Genomic DNA, 19,683 nt, shown 5'->3' with positions numbered 1-19,683 from the left:
TATATCACCATTTATTTGTCAAATGTATGCTTGATAAGAATGACTTCTATATTGGTGTGTCTCAGGAATGCATCGGTTTCATGTTAACAGCCGGGTGTCTACCAGAACCATTCATGTGATGTTGCTTCAACAGCATGTTGCCTCAGAAAACACCTGCTGATGTAGATATCAGTTCATTAGATGTGACATGAGCAAGGAAATGCTTTCACACCAGCCTTTGGCTTATCCATGTCAGTCTTTCTCAAAACAGATTGTTCTCACTGTTCTTATATAATATGAACTCTTCAGTGTTAACTTTTCTTGTTCTGTTATGAGGTCCTGGTCATTTCTACGAAAGTAATTTCAAGGAATTTACCATACACCTTTAGATCTAATGATTTTTAAAATCATTGTTAACATTACTGGTCAATTTTTTTTTAAATACTTGACTTAAGTGTATGTTTCTTAAGTGTTTATTTTGTCTCAGTAGTCTCCTTTTCTTACACTGGCATTCAGTACCAGCCACATGTCATATTGCATCACAGTGTAAATGCCATACTGCTGGCAGACTCTGCTGTCTGTAGTTAGTCAGCTCAGTGCTGTTGATCCCCGGTCATCAACTCACTTTTATTTCAAATGTTATGCCTCATCTCTAAAGCTTTAAACCACTGATGTGAAACATGTTTCAAATGTTAACTGTCTTTCATTTAAGCCAAGGTAAGCAAACTGCTTATTAGATTTGACTTATTATTTTGGTGAAAGATCGCATGGCCCTTCTGTCGCCGTCACATATTTGGCCATGCAGTTTTAGGGGTGATTCATATATCGTCTTTTGCGTGCTCAAGTTCGTTATTTCAAATGCAGGCATGCGGTATGCGCACTCATAATAAAAGTGACGCGGTCGTGATGCGCACGTGGTTCAACACGCTCGTTTTTTCCAGGCGCGTCCTCACCGCATCAAGTTAAAAATATTCAACTTTCAGGATGCTGCATAGCACCACAGGTCATGTGATAATAACCTACGTGCCTAGCGTTTTGAACGGCCCCTTAAAGTGTTAGTGACACCATGCCATCTCTCTGTTTCCCTATTCATTTGTTACCACTCCTAAATGTGTCACAGGTACAGTAGCACAGGTAGCAATAGCCAAAAATACATTGCATTGGTCAAAATTATCGTTTTTTTATGCCAAAAATCATTAGGATATTATGTAAAGACCATGTTCCATGATGATATTTAGCAGATTTCCTAGGGTATGTATATCAAAACTTTATTTTTGTCAATGGGTGCAGCTGCTAAGATTTTCTCAATATTTCGATTTTTGCACCCTTAGGGGGCGTGCACACCAAAGCTTTTATGGCGCATGTTTTCAATGGAAGCTTGCCGTTTTTCAAATAAGTCAGCAGCTAGCGTTTTTTTTCCTGCGCTGCAAGCCTTCACTCAGCGGTTTTTCCACGCTTATCTCTGAGCGCCGAGAGTTATAAGAGATTCAACATTGGGGGAAAAGCTCCGCTCGTCAATGTCAGTTCTCACACACCCATCCAATCACAGTGGAGGAGGGGCGGGACAAGTATCACAACAACCAAGTATCATGGCTACCAAAGCGCTTAGCTAAAGAAAGCTGGCACTTGCCTAAAAAACAGCTGGCATTCGGCGTCCTCCATGCCTTTTTTAGCCGCAAAAAAAGCTTTGGTGTGTCCTTTCCTTTAGATTCTAGATTTTCAAATAGATGTATCTTGGCCAAATATCGTCCTATTCCTAGCAAGCCGTACATCAATGGAAAGCTTATTTATTCAGATGATGTATAGATCTAGGGTGGCCATTCGTGCCAGTTCTGCCGGACACGTCCCGAACATGTTTTCGAGTTCGTTCTCCGGAAGCCGCGTTGCTCGACCGCATACGTCATCGAGGTTCTCACATTTCAGTTAAAATACATTAGAAAATTAAGATTTATTTCTTTTAAGACAAACAATCATTGTAGTTTCATTCTTACCTTGAAATGTAACGGTTGCTTTTCTGAAATTATACCCGAAATATTAAACCTTGATGATGTATGCGGTCGACCAACGCAACTTCCGGAGAACAAACCCGAAAACATGTTCGGGACGTGTCCGGCGGAACTGGCACGAATGGACACCCTATATAAATCTCAATTTCAAAAACGTACCCATATAACTGATTTTGTGGTCCAGGGTCACAAATAGTCTGCAAGATTAGATTTAAAGTGCTTTCCAAATAATCACACATTGAAAATCCCAAGCCTTTGTGGTTGATAATTAGGTGTGTTAATAGGTTGATTTCGATTTTGTTAGGTTGGCTTGTTTATTTTTTATTTTTGGTTCTAGGTTGCTATCAGAACAATGCTCTGTTAATTTAAGCGCCCCAACCAGCCAGAGTCTTTTTTGGGGGCCGATCTATCGTTTGGCAATGGCAGAGCTTTTTAAAACAGTAATTGTTTGTGACATTCTGTTTAGTGGTGCAGAGGTGACACTTCACCTTTATGTATTTTTCTTTAGTATGAGTTTGTCTTTCCCGCACTGTTCAGATAACGTGAGACAAATTTCTCTTGGTTGTGAGATAACAGCAGTGACTTTATCAAAGTCTGAGACACAGTCAGTCTGTCTCAGACAGCAGTGCTGTCACTGCGTTTACTGTTTTCAGATACATTATCACCATCATCAGTGTCATCTATCTTCAAAGCTAAAGCTTGAAGTGTTGTTTCCTCAAACTTTTCTGATTGAAACTCTGCTTGCCAGACAGGAATAAAATTATCCTCTCGAGTTGTTATTCTGAGTGCTTTGAGAGGAGCTCTCCGAGTGTCCCTTCTCTTTCAACACTTGACTGAAACAAAGTAACGGAAATGAAAGCTTTGGTCATGATATCCGTCTTATGTTTTAGGATGTGGAGTAGTTGTAGATCTTATAAAAATTTAAAAAAACTCAAAATTCAAAAGAAAACTATAAATAACCAACAAAAATCAACAAAAATGCACTCTCACTCATGCACTTTCTTGAGCATACAAGGGGAGAGCAAAGGCCTAGTTATTACTAAATTATATATGTCTTGTCGGTTTGTTTATCATCAAATCCTGTCATGTGCTTTCTGAACATTTCACATGGAATTATTTGATGAAATTTTGTATAATGGGCTCTTGCCTTTTTTTGGATAAGAACGAGCAGGACATGTTTTGTAGGGGTACTCTAGCCATATATCAAAATTACCCCATGATTTACTCACCCTCAAGCAATGTGAGATATATATCTCCACATTTGAAATTATTTCAGTAAATGTCCTTGCTCTTCCAAGCTTTATAATGGTAAAAAATGGTTTAGGGACAACTTGTGACTTTAAACCCCAAAAAAGTGCATTAATACATAGAGGTAATCCACACTGCTCCAAGGCGTGAATAAAGGTCTTCTGGTAATGATGCCATCTTGGACTTAACTCATTTCAAAGTTGTCCACCAGTATTTGCGCTGAAGATCTAAAGGACATTAGGCTTGTGTGTCTGTATAGGGCATATTGAAGCTCTTCATTATCCCGTCGAAACTCAAAGCACGCATGCAGGACGCAGTTTAAGGCCATGACTTGAGATTTCTGCACCTTGAAACATTTCACGGGGAGTTCTTGAATGTGCACTTGATGTAAAAACAAGTGAAGTTTAGCTATTTCAGAGCCTTTAGCTCTTCACATTCATTTATACTTAATTTAACCCCATATGTATTTATTTAATTGATTTGTTCAGCCTTGGCATTGCATTGAAAAAAATAATTTTTCCTTTTACAACCAAGCCTGTTTTGTATGAAGTGATTCCACAGATTGTTCGTACATGCTGTGAAGTCCAGTCTCTCATTCTTTTCTTGCTCGTAAATTGCACTTGATAAACAAGCTCTTTGTCTGAAAGACTTATATAACATCTATGTCTTAACATTTCCGGATCTACATTGATGTGAATATTTCCGACCAATGGTTTGCTCTCATTGAGTTCTTTCTGTTGACCTTGTCTCGTTGTGAGAGATCTTTTCCACTGCCAGCACAACGTAATAATAGACAAGAATTTTCTCAACTCTTCTCAGTTTAGTTGGCACACTGTATTAACTCAAATGATTTGCATGCATAGATGTATCTTTGCTACAGTTTTGCAAAGCAAGTTGTTTTAAAAATTGACACATCTGTGATTTTCAACAATTAAATATGATAAATAACTAAATCCCCACTTTTCCACAAACTAGCAATCCTGACAGAAGATGTATCGTATTTTTCAGTCTATAAGCCGCGTTGTTTTTTCATAACTTGGCTGGTGCTGCGTCTTACATTCAGGTGCGCCTTGTAAGTCAGTATGAATTAATTTTGACATTTATGAGGCAAGAGACAACATCTACAGCCTTCGACAGCCCGTCTACAGCCGCGAGAGTCCGCCATATGCTGCTTGTGTATTTATGTAATTCAATGGATTCAGTGATGTGGAATGACAAGTGATAACTGATAATAGTGATAACTGATAATAGAGATAACTGATAATGTTACTTTTAACGTGCAGAAGTCTATTCAGCCTGCTGTTCTGTCTGCTATTGTTTAGTTGAATAACTGCCTTTCCAGATTAAATGTCTGTTCTTCGGCTTGGATTTTGTGAAATAATTTTCTAAATAAACGCGACGTATAGTCCACTGTGACTTATATATGTTATTTCGTCTTAATGGCACATTTTTGACTAATGCGGCATATACTCTGCCGCGGCTTATAGTTCGGAAAGTATGGTACAGGTTTTTCATAATAAAGGAAACATTTAAATGTATTTTAAAGTAGATACGTTTGTTACAATTTAAAGGGACTTCATTTTAAAAGAAAATTTAAAGAGAAATTAAACATAAATAAACTTTTCACCAAAGTGTGTCCAATATAAACCTGTGATGCTATTTAGAAAACACATGAAAAATTATAAAACATTTATGACACACAATTTTTCAGCAATTCCAGCACTATGGTTGTGACATTTTCAGAGAAAAATTCAAATATAAAATGTTTTATTTATTCATAATGTATTGAACCCTCTGTTTAGGTTTTCCTAAACCCCCTCATGATGTCAGAAAATTCAGTCTATACTCATATTTTCTTTTTCGATGAAGGAAATGTGTTATGGATGTGACAAAAAAAGGGCAGTTTTTGGGTGACCGAATACTTTGTAAGAATTCTGTGAAATAAAATGCACAAACTAGAAGCCGTAATACCCAACAAATAGACAAGGGATGGCTTTTCAAAGAACAATAAATGAAGAGTTTGGTTTCAAAACGCAATAAAAGTTTTTTTTTCAGTATTGTATCAAAATCAGTATTGTATCAGGTCAGTATTAAAAATTCTTAATTTTATGACAGAATGTTATTCTGTCATCTTTTCTCCCTTTTTTCCAAACTGCGACAAACGCCAGTCGTCTTTCTCTGCAGAATGCAATAAATCCGCTCAACAAATCACAGCGCACCATTACACGCAATGTAAACAACAATGGTGGCGCGTTGAATACACACACAATCCTAGTTTTCCTCATCTACTTTGTACTTCATGATCAACAAACAAACAAAAACAAAATAGTAATTTTGATGGCATTGATAAACCTTTGGTGGTTTTCTGTAGCGGGGAAAAAACGTAAGCCATCAAAATCTAGTAATTTATGTGAAAGGCACTCGGGCGAGGGAAAAATGCCGGCTGTTGCTTGTTCTCACACGACAGCACCAAGCTTCTGTCATGCTAACACATTGACCCCAAAGGGATCTTCTGAAAAACGTTTCATTATTTTACTTGAAGTCAACGAAAATCGAGCAGGACCAAAACATTTTACAGCTGATCGCTGTCAAAAAAAGTTCAGCGACAATGTCCCAAGGATGACAGCAGCAATGACAGTGTTATTAATATGACAAAGTGTTTTGATTTATGCCATTAATATTTTTGAAACAGTGTATACCACTAATCAACTAAATGAATATAACATTGCAAAGATGAATGCACATTTATATATTAACTCTAAAGATGTATTGCATTTTGCGGAAAAAATAATTTAAGTTTTTATAATAAATCTTTGAAAATCAAATTATGAATTTGAATTTTTAATCTTATTATAACCTAAATATCCTATGTAAAAGTTTGTATAAAAAAAAGTGGTTTTCATCTTATCACTTTTTTTTTAGAAAATGTATAGAAAACACATTTTTACCGAAATTAGTCAAAATGGATTTATTGTGTTTTGGAACCAAACTCTCCAAATATATATTTAAATTTTCATGTGTTCGCATTAATGAGGAAGAAACAACATTATGGATGTGTAATTTTTCTGTTATGAATGTGAAAATTCTAAAAAGTACCTATTTATTTGAAAAATTTGTGAAAATTGAAATGGAGACATCTCATTTAAGCCACTAAATATTGAAATCTGAGATATCATTATGATTTCAGTAATATTTTGGTTGAAACCTGAATTTTTTACATGTTGACGTTGACATTTGCGTTGAATTGCTCTTTAGTAATACTCGTATGACTTTAGTAATAATGATAATGACAATATTGATGTTAACAAAGAATTATGACAATAAAATAAATCTAGATATATTAACTAGCCTCATTTACTTAGTTGGCTTTTCAGTTAACATTTCAGTGCTGTGATTTGTTGAGGGGTTGGCCTAAAGGGCCGGATGTCAACTGATTAAATTTGGTTTGTGTTAATAATAAATGATGGCATTCAAGCATCGTGCCGCAGTTGGTAGATCCCAGCAGGAACTCCCATTCTCTCTTCTAAGATAATAAGCTGTGTGAAATCTAAGATATTATACAACCTGGGCTGTATATTTCACAGACGCTCTAATGAATAATTCAGGTGTTTGGTGATGGACCGTACTGTTAGTCAGCCTTGAGGTGCCTCTTAACATTTGGGGTGGAGGAACTTTACATAGCAGCGCTGAATTCACGCAATATCTTTTACCCTATAGGTTATGAATAATGTAAATGTGTCCAAATGCTTTTTCTTACCCGTCGACTTTTTGTGGAGATCTCGTATTTTCCTATCTGCCATGTTAGGAAGTTTCATTCCAGTTAGAATTGGTTTCAAATTAGTGGCAGTTATTTGGATGCGAGGCTTTGGCAGCCACATGCGGATGAACCCCTGCTTAGCCCTTTACACCGCATTCACTTTAAGCCTTCATGCCCTTGCGCACTGGGCACAGGCATTTCTTCTGTAATTTGTTTGCTGAAAGATATGTGCAATCGGGTGTGAGGGCAGTCATGTGAAAGTTGTGCTACTGTGTCAGCGTGCAGACAGCCTCGTGCTCCTCACCCAAACTTTAGAGTCAAACAGGGCTGGATGAATTTTAATGCTGAGGCGGTAACAGTACGTTCTTATAAATGTTGGCCACGTGCCTAGTCATATTGCACAAGCCTTCACGCTACTTTGCTTGCATAACGCACACAAAACTTTTTGCCTTTTTGAACTTAAGCTTTTATTTCAGCCTTTTTTGAAAGCTTTATGACATCTTTTGCTACTAAAAGATGACAGAAAGATGAAAATTATGGGGAGATGAGATCAAATCACGCAGTCGGCTAAAGTCAAACCCGTATCGTATGCACAAAATGCTAGCTTTAACTGCATTTTTCTGCATTTATGAATTTTATGACTTTAAAACTTGACCATTGTGATGTCACATTAACATCTTAACTGTCACCCCCTATTTTTTGGTCTTAAGGCCTACTCTTTTTTTTTTTAGAGAATAAGACACTTTAAAGTTTTTCACTGAAGTGTCTGAAGGTGAAAATATTAAACAGAAAAAACTGTTATAGCAGTTTATATTTATTTTAATTAATAAAATTAATGCATTAACATATTCAATTTACAAGTAAAATGATAAAAAATTTAAATGTTGTAAAAGTTTCATAGCTGTGATCCAAATTTTAAGTTAAAATTACAAAAAATGTAGTTCTACCAACAACGGCCACTAGGTGTCCACAGTTTGCGGCATACTCTTGTCGCAAATGTATAAATTACTGTCGCTGCATTATTATTACTGCTAAACTACTACTTAGAGCTTTCCTATGATACATAGTTTGTCAACATTTTTAAAGATTTAAAATAGGATATTGTGTTATGAATATATAGTAATTAATATGCATTCCTATGGGGAAGGGTCATTTAACAAAAAACTGTCACTACATAATTTCTATCATCAGATGATCTTGAAATATGAAAATTACATTTTAAGAGCTTTCCAAAGATATATAGTTTGTCAAGATTTTTTAAGTTAAAGGAACACACCCAGATTTTGGGAATTCAGCTTATTCACCGTATCCCCCAGAGTTAGATAAGTCCATACATACCTTTCTCATCTCCGTGCGTGCTGTAACTGTCTGACGCAGCCCCCGCTAGCTAAGCTTAGCACAAAGTCTGGAAGTGAATGGCTCCAGCTAGCAAACTGCTCCCAATAAGTGACAAAATAACACAAACATTTTCCTATTTATGTGTTGTGATTTGTATAGTCACACCGTGTGCAAATAACAAGGTGATATGAGACACAGCGATCTTTTAACAGTATACATACTGGGAAGTATATTCTCAAATCGGTCAAATAAGTGATTGACTGATAAATATCTGCTGTTAAGCCACAACCCAACAGTTACTTTCTGATGCTATTGCATTTCTCTTTCACTGTTAACACTGTCCTCCTGACAGAAACGGTGCTTTCATCAAAAAAATGTTGGTTGTATAACTATGAAGGCTTTGATTTGTGAGGATTATTTTCACGGTGTAATTAGTGTGCAAAAATGAAAATGCAAGCATGTTCATCAAAAGATTATGTTTGTTTGTGTAATGAATTTTCTCGAGCTCATACTGTATGCCGGGTGCTTTAATTGAGTTTTCTGGATCTGTGTGTAATGATCCCCTGATGTAACGTTTTAATAAAACGTTCAAATATGATCTCACAACAGCATACTCACAACAGACAAACGAGGGCTATAAACACCACAGCTATAATTGATGTCTTCCCAGGGTTCATTTGGTCTGGGCTGGTGTGATAAATCCAAATCTTGTTCCACCTTATGTGTGTATTTATCACATCTGTGAGAGTCCACGTCTTAGCACAGATACACAGTTACATTAGACCTCAATAATGAAAAACCAGTTGCCTTTGTGAACCAAAGGGCCAAAAAAGATAAGTATTAATTTGTCTAAGCTGAGGTAAAAACTTAGTAAACTGTGGTTTTCCTTTAAAACATGCAGTAATGCAAATAAATGTGACCTGGATTACCATAGTAATGCATACTGCATATGTGGGGCTATCAAAAAAAGGTCCAGATCCTTTTGGGGTGGGGTGTGTTTGTTTTTTTGGTTTGAAATGAAAGACATATTTATATTTAATTTTGTGTAATATTAAACTGTACCTGTCAAAATGATTTGCAGTACCGTGTGCTATTAGTTTTGAGTGCACTCTAAAAATGGCTGGGTTATTTTGACCCATAATGGGTAAATATTGGACAGAACACATGCTGGGTTAAAAAAAGGATTATTATACCCCATGGTTGCATAACAACAACCCAACATTGGGTCATTTTTGACCCAGCACATGGTCATTTTTAACCCAGCACGTGTTCTGTCCAATATTTACCCATTATGGGTCAAAAATAACCCAGCCATTTTTAGAGTGTGGTAGTTATCTGAGAATAACGAAACTTGGAATGTAGCGACTGGCCAATCAGAATCTACCATTTAAGTTAATGACTCCTCAGCATTGGCACTTGAAGTATAACTTTAATTCCTTCCTTAAATTTGGTGTGGTGGCATCTATAATTGCATCCCATGGGTGCCTGGGGATATTGCCATCTACTGAGATTCCTCTAGATAACACCCCTCGACTTTTAATTAAATGTTTCCTCCTCATTAAGCTTATCTGTCAAATTAAACTGGATTTTCACAGGGTCTGTTTTTTTACATCCTTCATTGAGCTCGTTTATAAGTTGTGTACTCGTGGCTTATTTCTGAAGGCTGTTCCAAAAGCAACATTCACTTTAGTAATAAGCCAGAAGAGAAAAATAGTGTGTGATTGTTATTCCCTAGAGGAGCAGAGGCCAATTACACAGGACGAGTGGAGAGATCAGTCGTATGTGAAGTTACTTATGGTTTTTGCCAGTGCAACGACTGTTGCTACAATTAATCCGGTGACTGATTCACACAGCAGCAAAATGCTCTTGTCATTCCTGTTTAAGAGTGTTAAATATGTTTGTGCTTACTTACGGTTCAAGTAATTTATACATTCTAATTGAGCTTATGTATTTAAACATTTAAACTGCTGTTAAAAAAACAGAAATGAGTTGCATAGATTATTCACTGCGCTGAGCACATGCTTGTCTCGTGCGTTTGCTGTGTTGTTTTTTTATTTCGGAGATCCACTAACTCTTCAAAACAAAGATATGAGCTTTGTGTCATCCAAAGATTTTTCGTTTGCACATGCCATTTTCTATATGCTAAAGTTTATTTTTATAGATCGCAAATGAATGAAGACCGTAACAGTACCTTAAATCAGGAAGAGCTCAAATAAATGGAGAGAAATGTAAGCATAGGGTAGAAGGAAAGCCTTGCTTAAACAAAAAGTAGACTTTTATTTTGATTACGTCTATGCATTGATGTCTGTACACAAAATTATGTCTTAAGGCCAATTACATGTACTTTATATCGTCTGAAACTTGTAAAGTCGCAACAAAAAATCCATCCAGTCAGTGTGCGATAATAATGTGGTGCTGACGGATTTTCATAGTTGACGTAATCAACGCAGCGCAAAAAAATATTTTAAGGTACTGTTGTTTTGCTGTAAGGCTGCTACTACAAAATATAGAATCTGATTTTGACTAAAATTTCTGTTGTTCATGTTTAGTACACTTCACTAGTTTTACAAAAATGCCGAATAATTCTGACTAAGCTGAATTATGAATTAATAATACAAAACTAAATCAAAAATAAAAAAATTGTTTATTTAGTTTGTTTATTTAGTAAAAAAAATTATATTAAAATGAAAGGGAACAGAATTGTATTTGGGCATATTTTTATTAATGCATTGCAGAGCTATTTAGTTTTCAAGCATATACAGTGAGGAAATTAAGTATTTGAACACCCTGCTATTTTGCAAGTACTTCCACTTAGAAATCATGGAGGGGTCTGAAATTGTCATCGTAAGGTCCACTGTGAGAGACATAATCTAAAAAGAAAAATCCAGAAATCACAATGTATGATTTTTTAACTATTTATTTGTATGATACAGCGGCAAATAAGTATTTGAACACCTGTCTATCAGCTACAATTCTGACCCTCAAAGACCTGTTAGTCTGCCTTTAAGATGTCCATCTCCACTACATTTATTATCCTAAATTAGATGCACCTGTTTAAGGTCATTAGCTGCATAAAGACACCTGTCCACCCCATATAATCAGTAAGAATCCAACTACTAACATGGCCAAGACCAAAGAGCTGTCCAAAGACACTAGAGACAAAATTGTACACCTCCATAAGGCTGGAAAGGGTTACGGGGAAATTGCCAAGCAGCTTGGTGAAAAGGTCCACTGTTGGAGCAATCATTTGAAAATGGAAGAAGCTAAACATGACTGTCAATCTTCCTCGGACTGGGACTCCATGCAAGATCTCACCTCGTGGGGTCTCAATGATCATAAGAAAGGTGAGAAATCAGCCCAGAACTACACGGGAGGAGCTGGTAAATGACATGAAAACAGCTGGGTCCACCGTTTCCAAGGTTACTGTTGGTAATACACTAAGACATCTTGGTTTGAAATCATGCATGGCACAGAAGGTTCCCCTGCTTAAACCAGCACATGTCCAGGCCCGTCTTAAGTTTGCCAATGTCCATTTGGATGATGCAGAGGAGTCATGGGAGAAAGTCATTTGGTCAGATGAGACCAAAATAGAACTTTTTGGTCATAATTCCACTAAACCTAGAGAAGATCTAGAGAAGATCTGTGTGGAGGAGTGGATCAAAATCCCTCCTGCAGTGTGTGCAAACCTGGTGAAAAACTACGAAAATGTTTGACCTCTGTAATTGCAAACAAAGGCTACTGTACCAAATATTAACATTGACTTTCTCAGGTGTTTAAATACTTAATTGCAGCTGTATCATACAAATAAATAGAAAATCATACATTGTGGATTTTTTTTAGATTATGTATCTCTCAGTGGACATGCACCTACGCTGACAATTTCAGACCCCTCCATGATTTCTAAGTGGGAGAACTTGCAAAATAGCAGGGTGTTCAAATACCTATTTTCCTCACTGTACATTGGCTTGATTTTTGTAACCTTAGTGTACATTAAGTGTGAACCTAGCAATATGCAAATGCAATTATCTGATGCTCGGTTTCGGCCTCAAAATTAAATGACTCTGATTGGATCGGAGACACAATAAAAGGATATGTTTCCCAAGAGGAAAACATCAAATGTATCAAATCTATATGGCCTGTTTAAAGTATATTTATATTGAGAGCGTGCTTAGGTATTACATTTTAATGGCTAGTAAAGAAAAAATACACTTTGCAATTCAAAGGATCTTGTTCAGCCCATTTGTTTAAATTATTCTTAATTGTACATTTAACTCTTTTGGGCAGGTGGATGACATCCTTGGGGAAGAGAGTGATAATGAAAGTGAGGAAAAGGGAAAAGATGAGAAGATGGAGGAAGAAGAACCCCACACAAGCAGTCATAGAGGCCCGGCATCAGATAGCATGCGGACCCTGGGCGTTGTTGTTGAGGAAGCGGCTCAAAAGTCAACCAGTGCAGAAGTTCGTGTATCGGAGAGCGTGCCCAGGTATTACATTTTAATGGCTAGTAAAGAAAAATTGCACTCTGCAATTCAAATGATCTTTATCTTCATTTCAATACGGCATGCCATTTATCCCATAATACTGATGATTGTACATCGAATGCAAAGCAGGGATCACTGATTGAGCTTAAAACTTAATTTATGTAACGTAAACCACTATATCAGTGTTGATTAGTGGCATGCTGCTGTGCCCAATCTCCAGCAGCCCCTTGTGCTCCCAAAGCCACCACAGTTCTAGACAAGTAACTGACAGTTGCCATGGTGATGCCTGGAACCAGAGAATTACCAGAAGGTGGGTTCACATCCCCTTACGTCCTCCTGTTCAATCACAAATGCCCCACCCGTTGCCCAGTCTTCTGTTCGACATTGACAAATCTGCAGGATCTGTAGGTGCGAGTCGCTGCTTTCTAGGTTGCCAAGTGGAAAAGAAAGCACCCTAGCTTTCTACCATATGGTTTAAACTTGGGTGGTGGTGGTGAAGTTGCCCACTTCTGTCAGAAAACAGACAACTTTTTCTACGAAGCTTTTCCGCTTCCCAGCAGTCATTAGCAGTGACTCAGAGCCCGTAGTGCTGTAGCTGCCGCCCTTGCCGGTTGAAAATGAATGTACCGGCGGTTGTTAGCAGTTCAAGCCTGTGGGTTGAGTGAATGGAAAAAGAAAAGTTGAGGTGTAAGAAGAGATTTATGTGAGGCAGTGTTAGATTGTCAGTTTGGCTGAGGTAGGACCTGCATCCAGTGATTACAGCTAACCAGAGATCTTGCTTTTTTATCATTTTGTCAGTTCAATCCTGGTGTGAAACTAGAGATTGAAAGGGTTTTGGACACATTGGGCATCTCGGGATTCTTTATCTTTCTATTTGTTTAAACATAGAGGTTAGAATTTTTAAGGGATTTGTTTGAACATACATTATGCTGTTTTTATGTTTAAAGTGGCATAGCCAAACTCAAGTGTGTAACTTGTTTTGCATGTTTTTGAGTCTTTTTGGAGAGGTTTCCTTTTACTTTTCTTAGCGATCAGACTTGATGTAGGGATTTCTCCTGGTGAATGACAATGGGGGAAAATAACTTCAAAGTCTGAAATATTTCACAGGACCAGAATTTCACTTTTAGACACGTTTGACACCCCACTGTACCTGCCATCTTACAGTGGCCTAGTAACACAACTGGGTGATTCTCACGAAATCCAGACTTAAAAGGTGTCCAGCATCACATTTTTTTAAAAAGCCATTGAAGCCAATTTTTTTTGTTGCACATATAAGATTAAGGTCTGAACTTACTATAACCATTACTTTAAGAGGATTTAAAACATATTTCCTATAGAATTATTTACATTTTTAGATTATCATTATAAAAAAGTATCATTACCGCAACGTGATATTACATTAAATATATGCATTTACAATCTCATGTTTCGGTAATGAGAACTAAAAAGATGTCTAGATACTATGACAAACAAAATTTCTACTTTTATCTGGAGAAAAAAATTAGAACTGCTTACCTGGTAGGCATCTTGAGTGTCACAGTCAATTATGTCCCTTCCAACTTTTTTTTTTTTTGAAATGTTGGTTCATTGAGGGCTTAAACAATGATTGAAAATTGTTGCGGATGATGAGAAATTTTTTCTTGGACACATTTATATTCCTTATTATTGTCTCTACATTTACCAATGATCACCAAATACCACATGTTTCTTTACTGTTAATGTTTATAGTATAACATGCACTGAAGATTTTTATTTTTTCCCCTTAAATGTGAAAAATAAATAAATAATTGGTTTGTATGATGTTTTTTGAAATCATGTGCAAAATAGTACATGAAGAGATGTTTGTAACTTTATGCTGCTTATTTTGATACTCTTACTTTGCAATTACTTATCAAAATGTTTCATGACACCTCATAAGTCTAATTTCGTGAGAATCACCCAACCGAGAACACCTTAGCAACTGCATGTTCCTAAATACACTTTTACAACAGGATAGTAATGCACTGGCAATCACCCACAACTAGGGATGCTTATATTGACATATTTCTCTCTCTCTCTCTCTCTCTCTCTCTCTCTCTCTTTTAATATTGGCACAGACATTTTATTGGCACAATGTCTGGCACAGACATGGACACCAAAACCATTTAAGCGGAGATTTTTGGAGGGTGAAATACCCCTTTATCTTCTGCATTATTTTTCAGTCGTGGCACAAATAGCATCTACGTTGCCCCTTTTTCACTGTGATTGGAAACCTTGGTAAAATGTTAAACTTGATTTTTCAACTCTCTACAAACAGAAAAAAACAGCAAACGCTAAACAATAAATAACTCTCAGTGCCTCGACACACCATTGTTACTTAAAAAATGTGGTACTTTTCTTGTAAGCAATATAAATACTGTAAGTGTTGGAGCTGGTAAAGGTTTGCTTTTGTTGACTTTCTAACACCATAATCCTGACTTATAAATACAATTTCAGACATGATTGGATGGCAGCTGACTAATCAAATGTTTCTCAATGTTTTCATGAATGCGTATGCTGCTCCTCTTTTCTGTGTTTTTTTTCTACCTTTAGTTAATAGTTGCAATTTCCTGTTTCCTTCCAGACCTTGAGTGTGGATTAGCTTCATTGGCCATTAGTTGCATTTTGAAGCATGTGAACACAATGTTCCCTGTTCATGTTCTTCTCTTGTGCCCTGCTGTTATTTTCATCTAATAAAAGCACCTTAAGTAGCTCCACCCTTCCATTCAATCTTTAAAATTGACAGGAAACGGTTGCTATGGCAAGATTTGATGCCATGGAAACGCTCCGTATCTGAACATTGTCCCTTCATTGCTTTCTTTTGCCTTTATGATGGAGAAATGGCATTTTCATTAAAGTTTGATTTTTAATCTTTTTTGCACTTCAGTGAGGCCAGCACATTTACTAAATTGCATGAATTTCACTTTGTGAATGAAAAGCGATGTGCATTGAAAGTGCTGCAGGGTCAGACCAGAAGAACTTGAAGTTTCTGTATTCTGCTTTTGCAGAAATATAATATAAAAGGCAAAGAAAATGATTTCAACTGCATTCGATCTTTGCACTATTTGTACACACAATCCAGCATTAAAGGCATGCTTTATTATTTATTCACCGGTGTGACATCTTAAACTTATTTGTCTTATTTATTTCTTATAAGAAGAAGATTAGTTTATTTAAAGGAAAACACCAGTCTTTTAATATTTTACTATGTTTTTACCTCAACTTAGACAAATTCATACATACCTATCTTTTTTCAATGCGTGTACTTAATCTTTGTACAGCGTGTCGTGAATGTGTTAGCATTTAGCCTAGCCCCATTCATTCCTTAGGATCCAAACAGGGATGAATTTAGGATTCACCAAACACTTCCATGTTTTCCTTATTTACAGACTGTTACATGAGTAGTTACACGAGTAAGTATGGCGGCACAAAATAAAACATTTGTTTGGATCCTAAGGAATGAATGGGGTTTAACTAAATCCTAACATTTTCATGAGGCGCTGTACAAAGATTAAGTGCACGCATTGAAAAAAATAGTTATGTATTAATTTGTCTAAGTTGAGGTAAGAACATAGTAAAATATTGAAAAACAGGCTATATGATGACAAATTTAAAGTAGCCATATGATAGCTTGGTCAAAATAGCTGGTTGCGTAAAATCTTTTAATTCACATTCACTCTCAAATTTTATTTGAGCTTGCGTACTTTAATTTATGGCCCTTCATATATGTCTTGTGTCAGGTTTGTCACCAGTGACATAAATTATTATAAATTTTTTGCACGTATTCTCATCCATGTCCAACCTGACATGCATATTGGGTCTTAACATGCTATATTTGCAGCACCCTATCATGAATAATCATCTGCTTTCTCCTCTTTGCTACAAATATGCAGAAGCCATTAAATCCCAACTTTTTCCTTTTTTTCCCATGATAGTTACACTGGTTAATAGTTTAGTATTGTGCTGATGGATAACATCCGTCCGTCCACCAGAAAGTCACTATAAAGCAGTTGTCATATCAGGGAAATGCGAAAATGACTACCTGATGTCATTCAGGGATCATTGTCTGCCATCCTTTTGGAAAGCTGAATTACAATCTTGACTCTCATTATGTGTCTGAACGGCCCTCCAGTTTTGGACTCAACCTGTTCTCTTAACATAGAAAATTCTTTGTGTTCTGTAAGAAGAGCCAATGGCAGCAAAAGGCCATGAGTAATGAAGATGAGTAAAACAACTTATCCCACAAACAGAGCCCACGGCGAAAGGTTATTTTCCATAAATATAAGAGTGGTGCTTTTTTATAATCTTATAAGCACCACCCGATTTCTGAGATATTAATTGTATTAATTATAAATCAGGGCATCGCCATGAGTTTATGGTTTTAGCACATTGCTGTGAAGTTCTTTAGTTTGTTGCAAGTAGTTACTTACAAACCACTTAAATCACTATAATCTGCTCTCCCCAAGTTCTAGTCTCTAGATATTGTCCGGCTCAGATCCATCTTTTATCTCAAATCTAGTTTTTTTATTTCATGCACACCACGTTAAATTACCAGATCAATGACTGGATTAAAGGGGTCATATGACGTTGCTAAAAAGTACATTATTTTGTGTATTTGGTGTAATGTTCACACAGTTTAATGTTAAAACATTTTTTTGCCACATACCGTACTTTATTGTTGCTGTTTTATGCTCCGCCTCTCTGAAACGCATTACAAAGCTCATCATTCTGAAAAGTGTTGTGTGCTCTGATAAGGACTGTCATGTTGATTAAATAATCATCTCATCGCGATTGTTTGACCTCATCACAGTGATTTCAGATCACCGCAATGATTGCACATCTCTCTAAAAAACACAAGGGGGAGCTGCAGCACCTGTATAAACAAGACTGTATCCAGGGTGTCTGCAGGGTTGTAAAAGGTCTTAAAAGTTGGTAAATGAAATGAAAATTAAGGGCATTAAAAAGTATAAAGAAGTAATAAACGTCATCTGACGAGGTATTACATTTTCGAACCCCCATCCAACTAGGCCTATGAGTTTCAATTTGTACAGGCCTTTATTCTAAAATTCCTAAAATTCGTGTGTATTTATTTATATATTGCGAGTAGGACCTGAGCAATATCATGTGACGTGGTGTTAGCTTGCGCGCTCGCTGAAACAAACTGGGTACTCGGCTGGATTGCTGCCAAACCTGTTTGCGAGTTTGCTTTTATTTCATTTTAAGAGACATTATGGGGAAATGCAAGTTTTCGGACCTCTGGCTAGAGGATCCTAGATTTAAAAACTGGCTTAGGCCAGTAGTTGGCAACAGCTGAGAGGCTTATTGCCACGGCTGCAAGAATACAATTAATATAACCTGGGTGGGGGTGAATGGCATAACTGCTGGTCCAGATTTGTAAAGACACAGAACCTACAACAACATAGATGGATCTACTATATGCGCAGCTTTTAACACTCCACAGACAACATGTAACAAGGAAAAACATGAAATCATATGAACCCTTTATGGGTTTGGACAAAAACTCTAAAGACATCTTTGACATGAAAAACTCCAGCCAAGTTTTTTGAAACAAATTTAAGCATGTGCTTTAATGCAGGTGAAGACACCAACAAGCTGTTGTATGCTGTGGTTTGGTTGTTCTCATCGTCCTCTGCGTCTCCAGAGCTCTTATGATGATAATCAGTCTTCACTCAATGCCCTGTGCTGCACAGATGATTTGATTTACGTCACTGGCGGCTGAAGAAAGTCAAAAACATCTAACCATTGATTTAAGGACTCTCCACTGATCAATGTGTGGGCACATGAGCCATTGCATATGTATGATAGTCATTACAATTTCACCAAATGAGATGATGAACACTATAATTGACCATTATGACTATAGACTGTTTTTTACTCAGGTTGAGTACATTTATATATTTAGCAGGCGCTTTTATACATCTTCAGAAAACTTTGATATGCATGCGAATATTACATTTACAGCCCCACAGACAATTATTTTCACAGTTAGGATCACTAATATACAGTACATCTCATTAAAAAACTTAATACACACTTTAAAGGAATATTAAATTTTCTTAAAAGAAAAATCCAGATAATTTACTCACCACAATGTCATCCAAAATGTTGATGTCTTTCTTTGTTAAGTCGAGAAGAAACCATGTTTCTTGAGGAAAACATTGCAGGATTTTTCTCATTTTAATGGACCTCAACAGAGCCCAACATTTAATACTTAACACTTAACAGTTTTTTTAGCGAAGTTTTAAAGGACTATAAACGATCCCAAACGAGGCATAAGGGTCTTATCTAGCAAAACGATTGTCATTTTTTACAAGAAAAATAAAAATATGCTCTTTTAAAGCACAACTTTTCGTCTAGGTCCGGTCCAGCGCGACCTAACGTAAATGCGTAGTGACATATATAAAACGCACATTTGTGGATCATTGTAAACAATAAACTGACACAAAGACATTAATTAGTATCAGTTGACATACAACAACGTAGGAACGGTCCTCTTTCAACGCACTTGTAAACACTGGGGCGTAGTTTCGCGTTCGTCCTCTGTGACCTCTTGACGTCATGACTTATTGCGAGGGGTCACCTGGTGCATCACAACCAGATCTAGACGAGAAGTTGTGGTTTAAAAGAGCATATTTTTTATTTTTCTTGTCAAAAATGACAATCATTTTGCTAGATAAGACCCTTATGCCTCGTTTGGGATTGTTATAGACCTTTGAAACTCCATTGAAAAAAACTGTTAAGTGTTGAGGTAAGAATTAAATGTTGGGCTCTATTAAAGTCCATTAAAATGAGAAAAATCCTGGAATGTTTTCCTCAAAAAACATAATGTCTTCTC

At 36.6% G+C, this 19,683-nt stretch overlaps 1 protein-coding gene across 2 annotated transcripts in view; it reads left to right on the top strand.

Annotated features, from left to right (window-relative positions):
* ctdp1 (CTD (carboxy-terminal domain, RNA polymerase II, polypeptide A) phosphatase, subunit 1) overlaps window positions 1-19,683 on the top strand; it is a 112,575-nt gene that overhangs the window by 56,270 nt on the left and 36,622 nt on the right. Inside the window, exon 12 of one of the 2 annotated variants that reach the window (XM_055220633.2) lies at window positions 12,613-12,812. The exons of the other annotated variant lie outside the window; for it this stretch is intronic. Coding sequence (XP_055076608.2) covers window positions 12,613-12,812 — 200 coding nt within the window. The remainder of the gene's footprint in view (window positions 1-12,612; window positions 12,813-19,683) is intronic. 2 annotated transcript variants of the gene reach the window in all.

The sequence above is a fragment of the Misgurnus anguillicaudatus genome, chromosome 20, assembly GCF_027580225.2.
Source record: "Misgurnus anguillicaudatus chromosome 20, ASM2758022v2, whole genome shotgun sequence".
Taxonomy (NCBI): Eukaryota; Metazoa; Chordata; class Actinopteri; order Cypriniformes; family Cobitidae; genus Misgurnus; species Misgurnus anguillicaudatus.
Note: the sequence above shows the minus strand (reverse complement) of the source record. Positions and strands in the feature narration are given on the sequence as shown.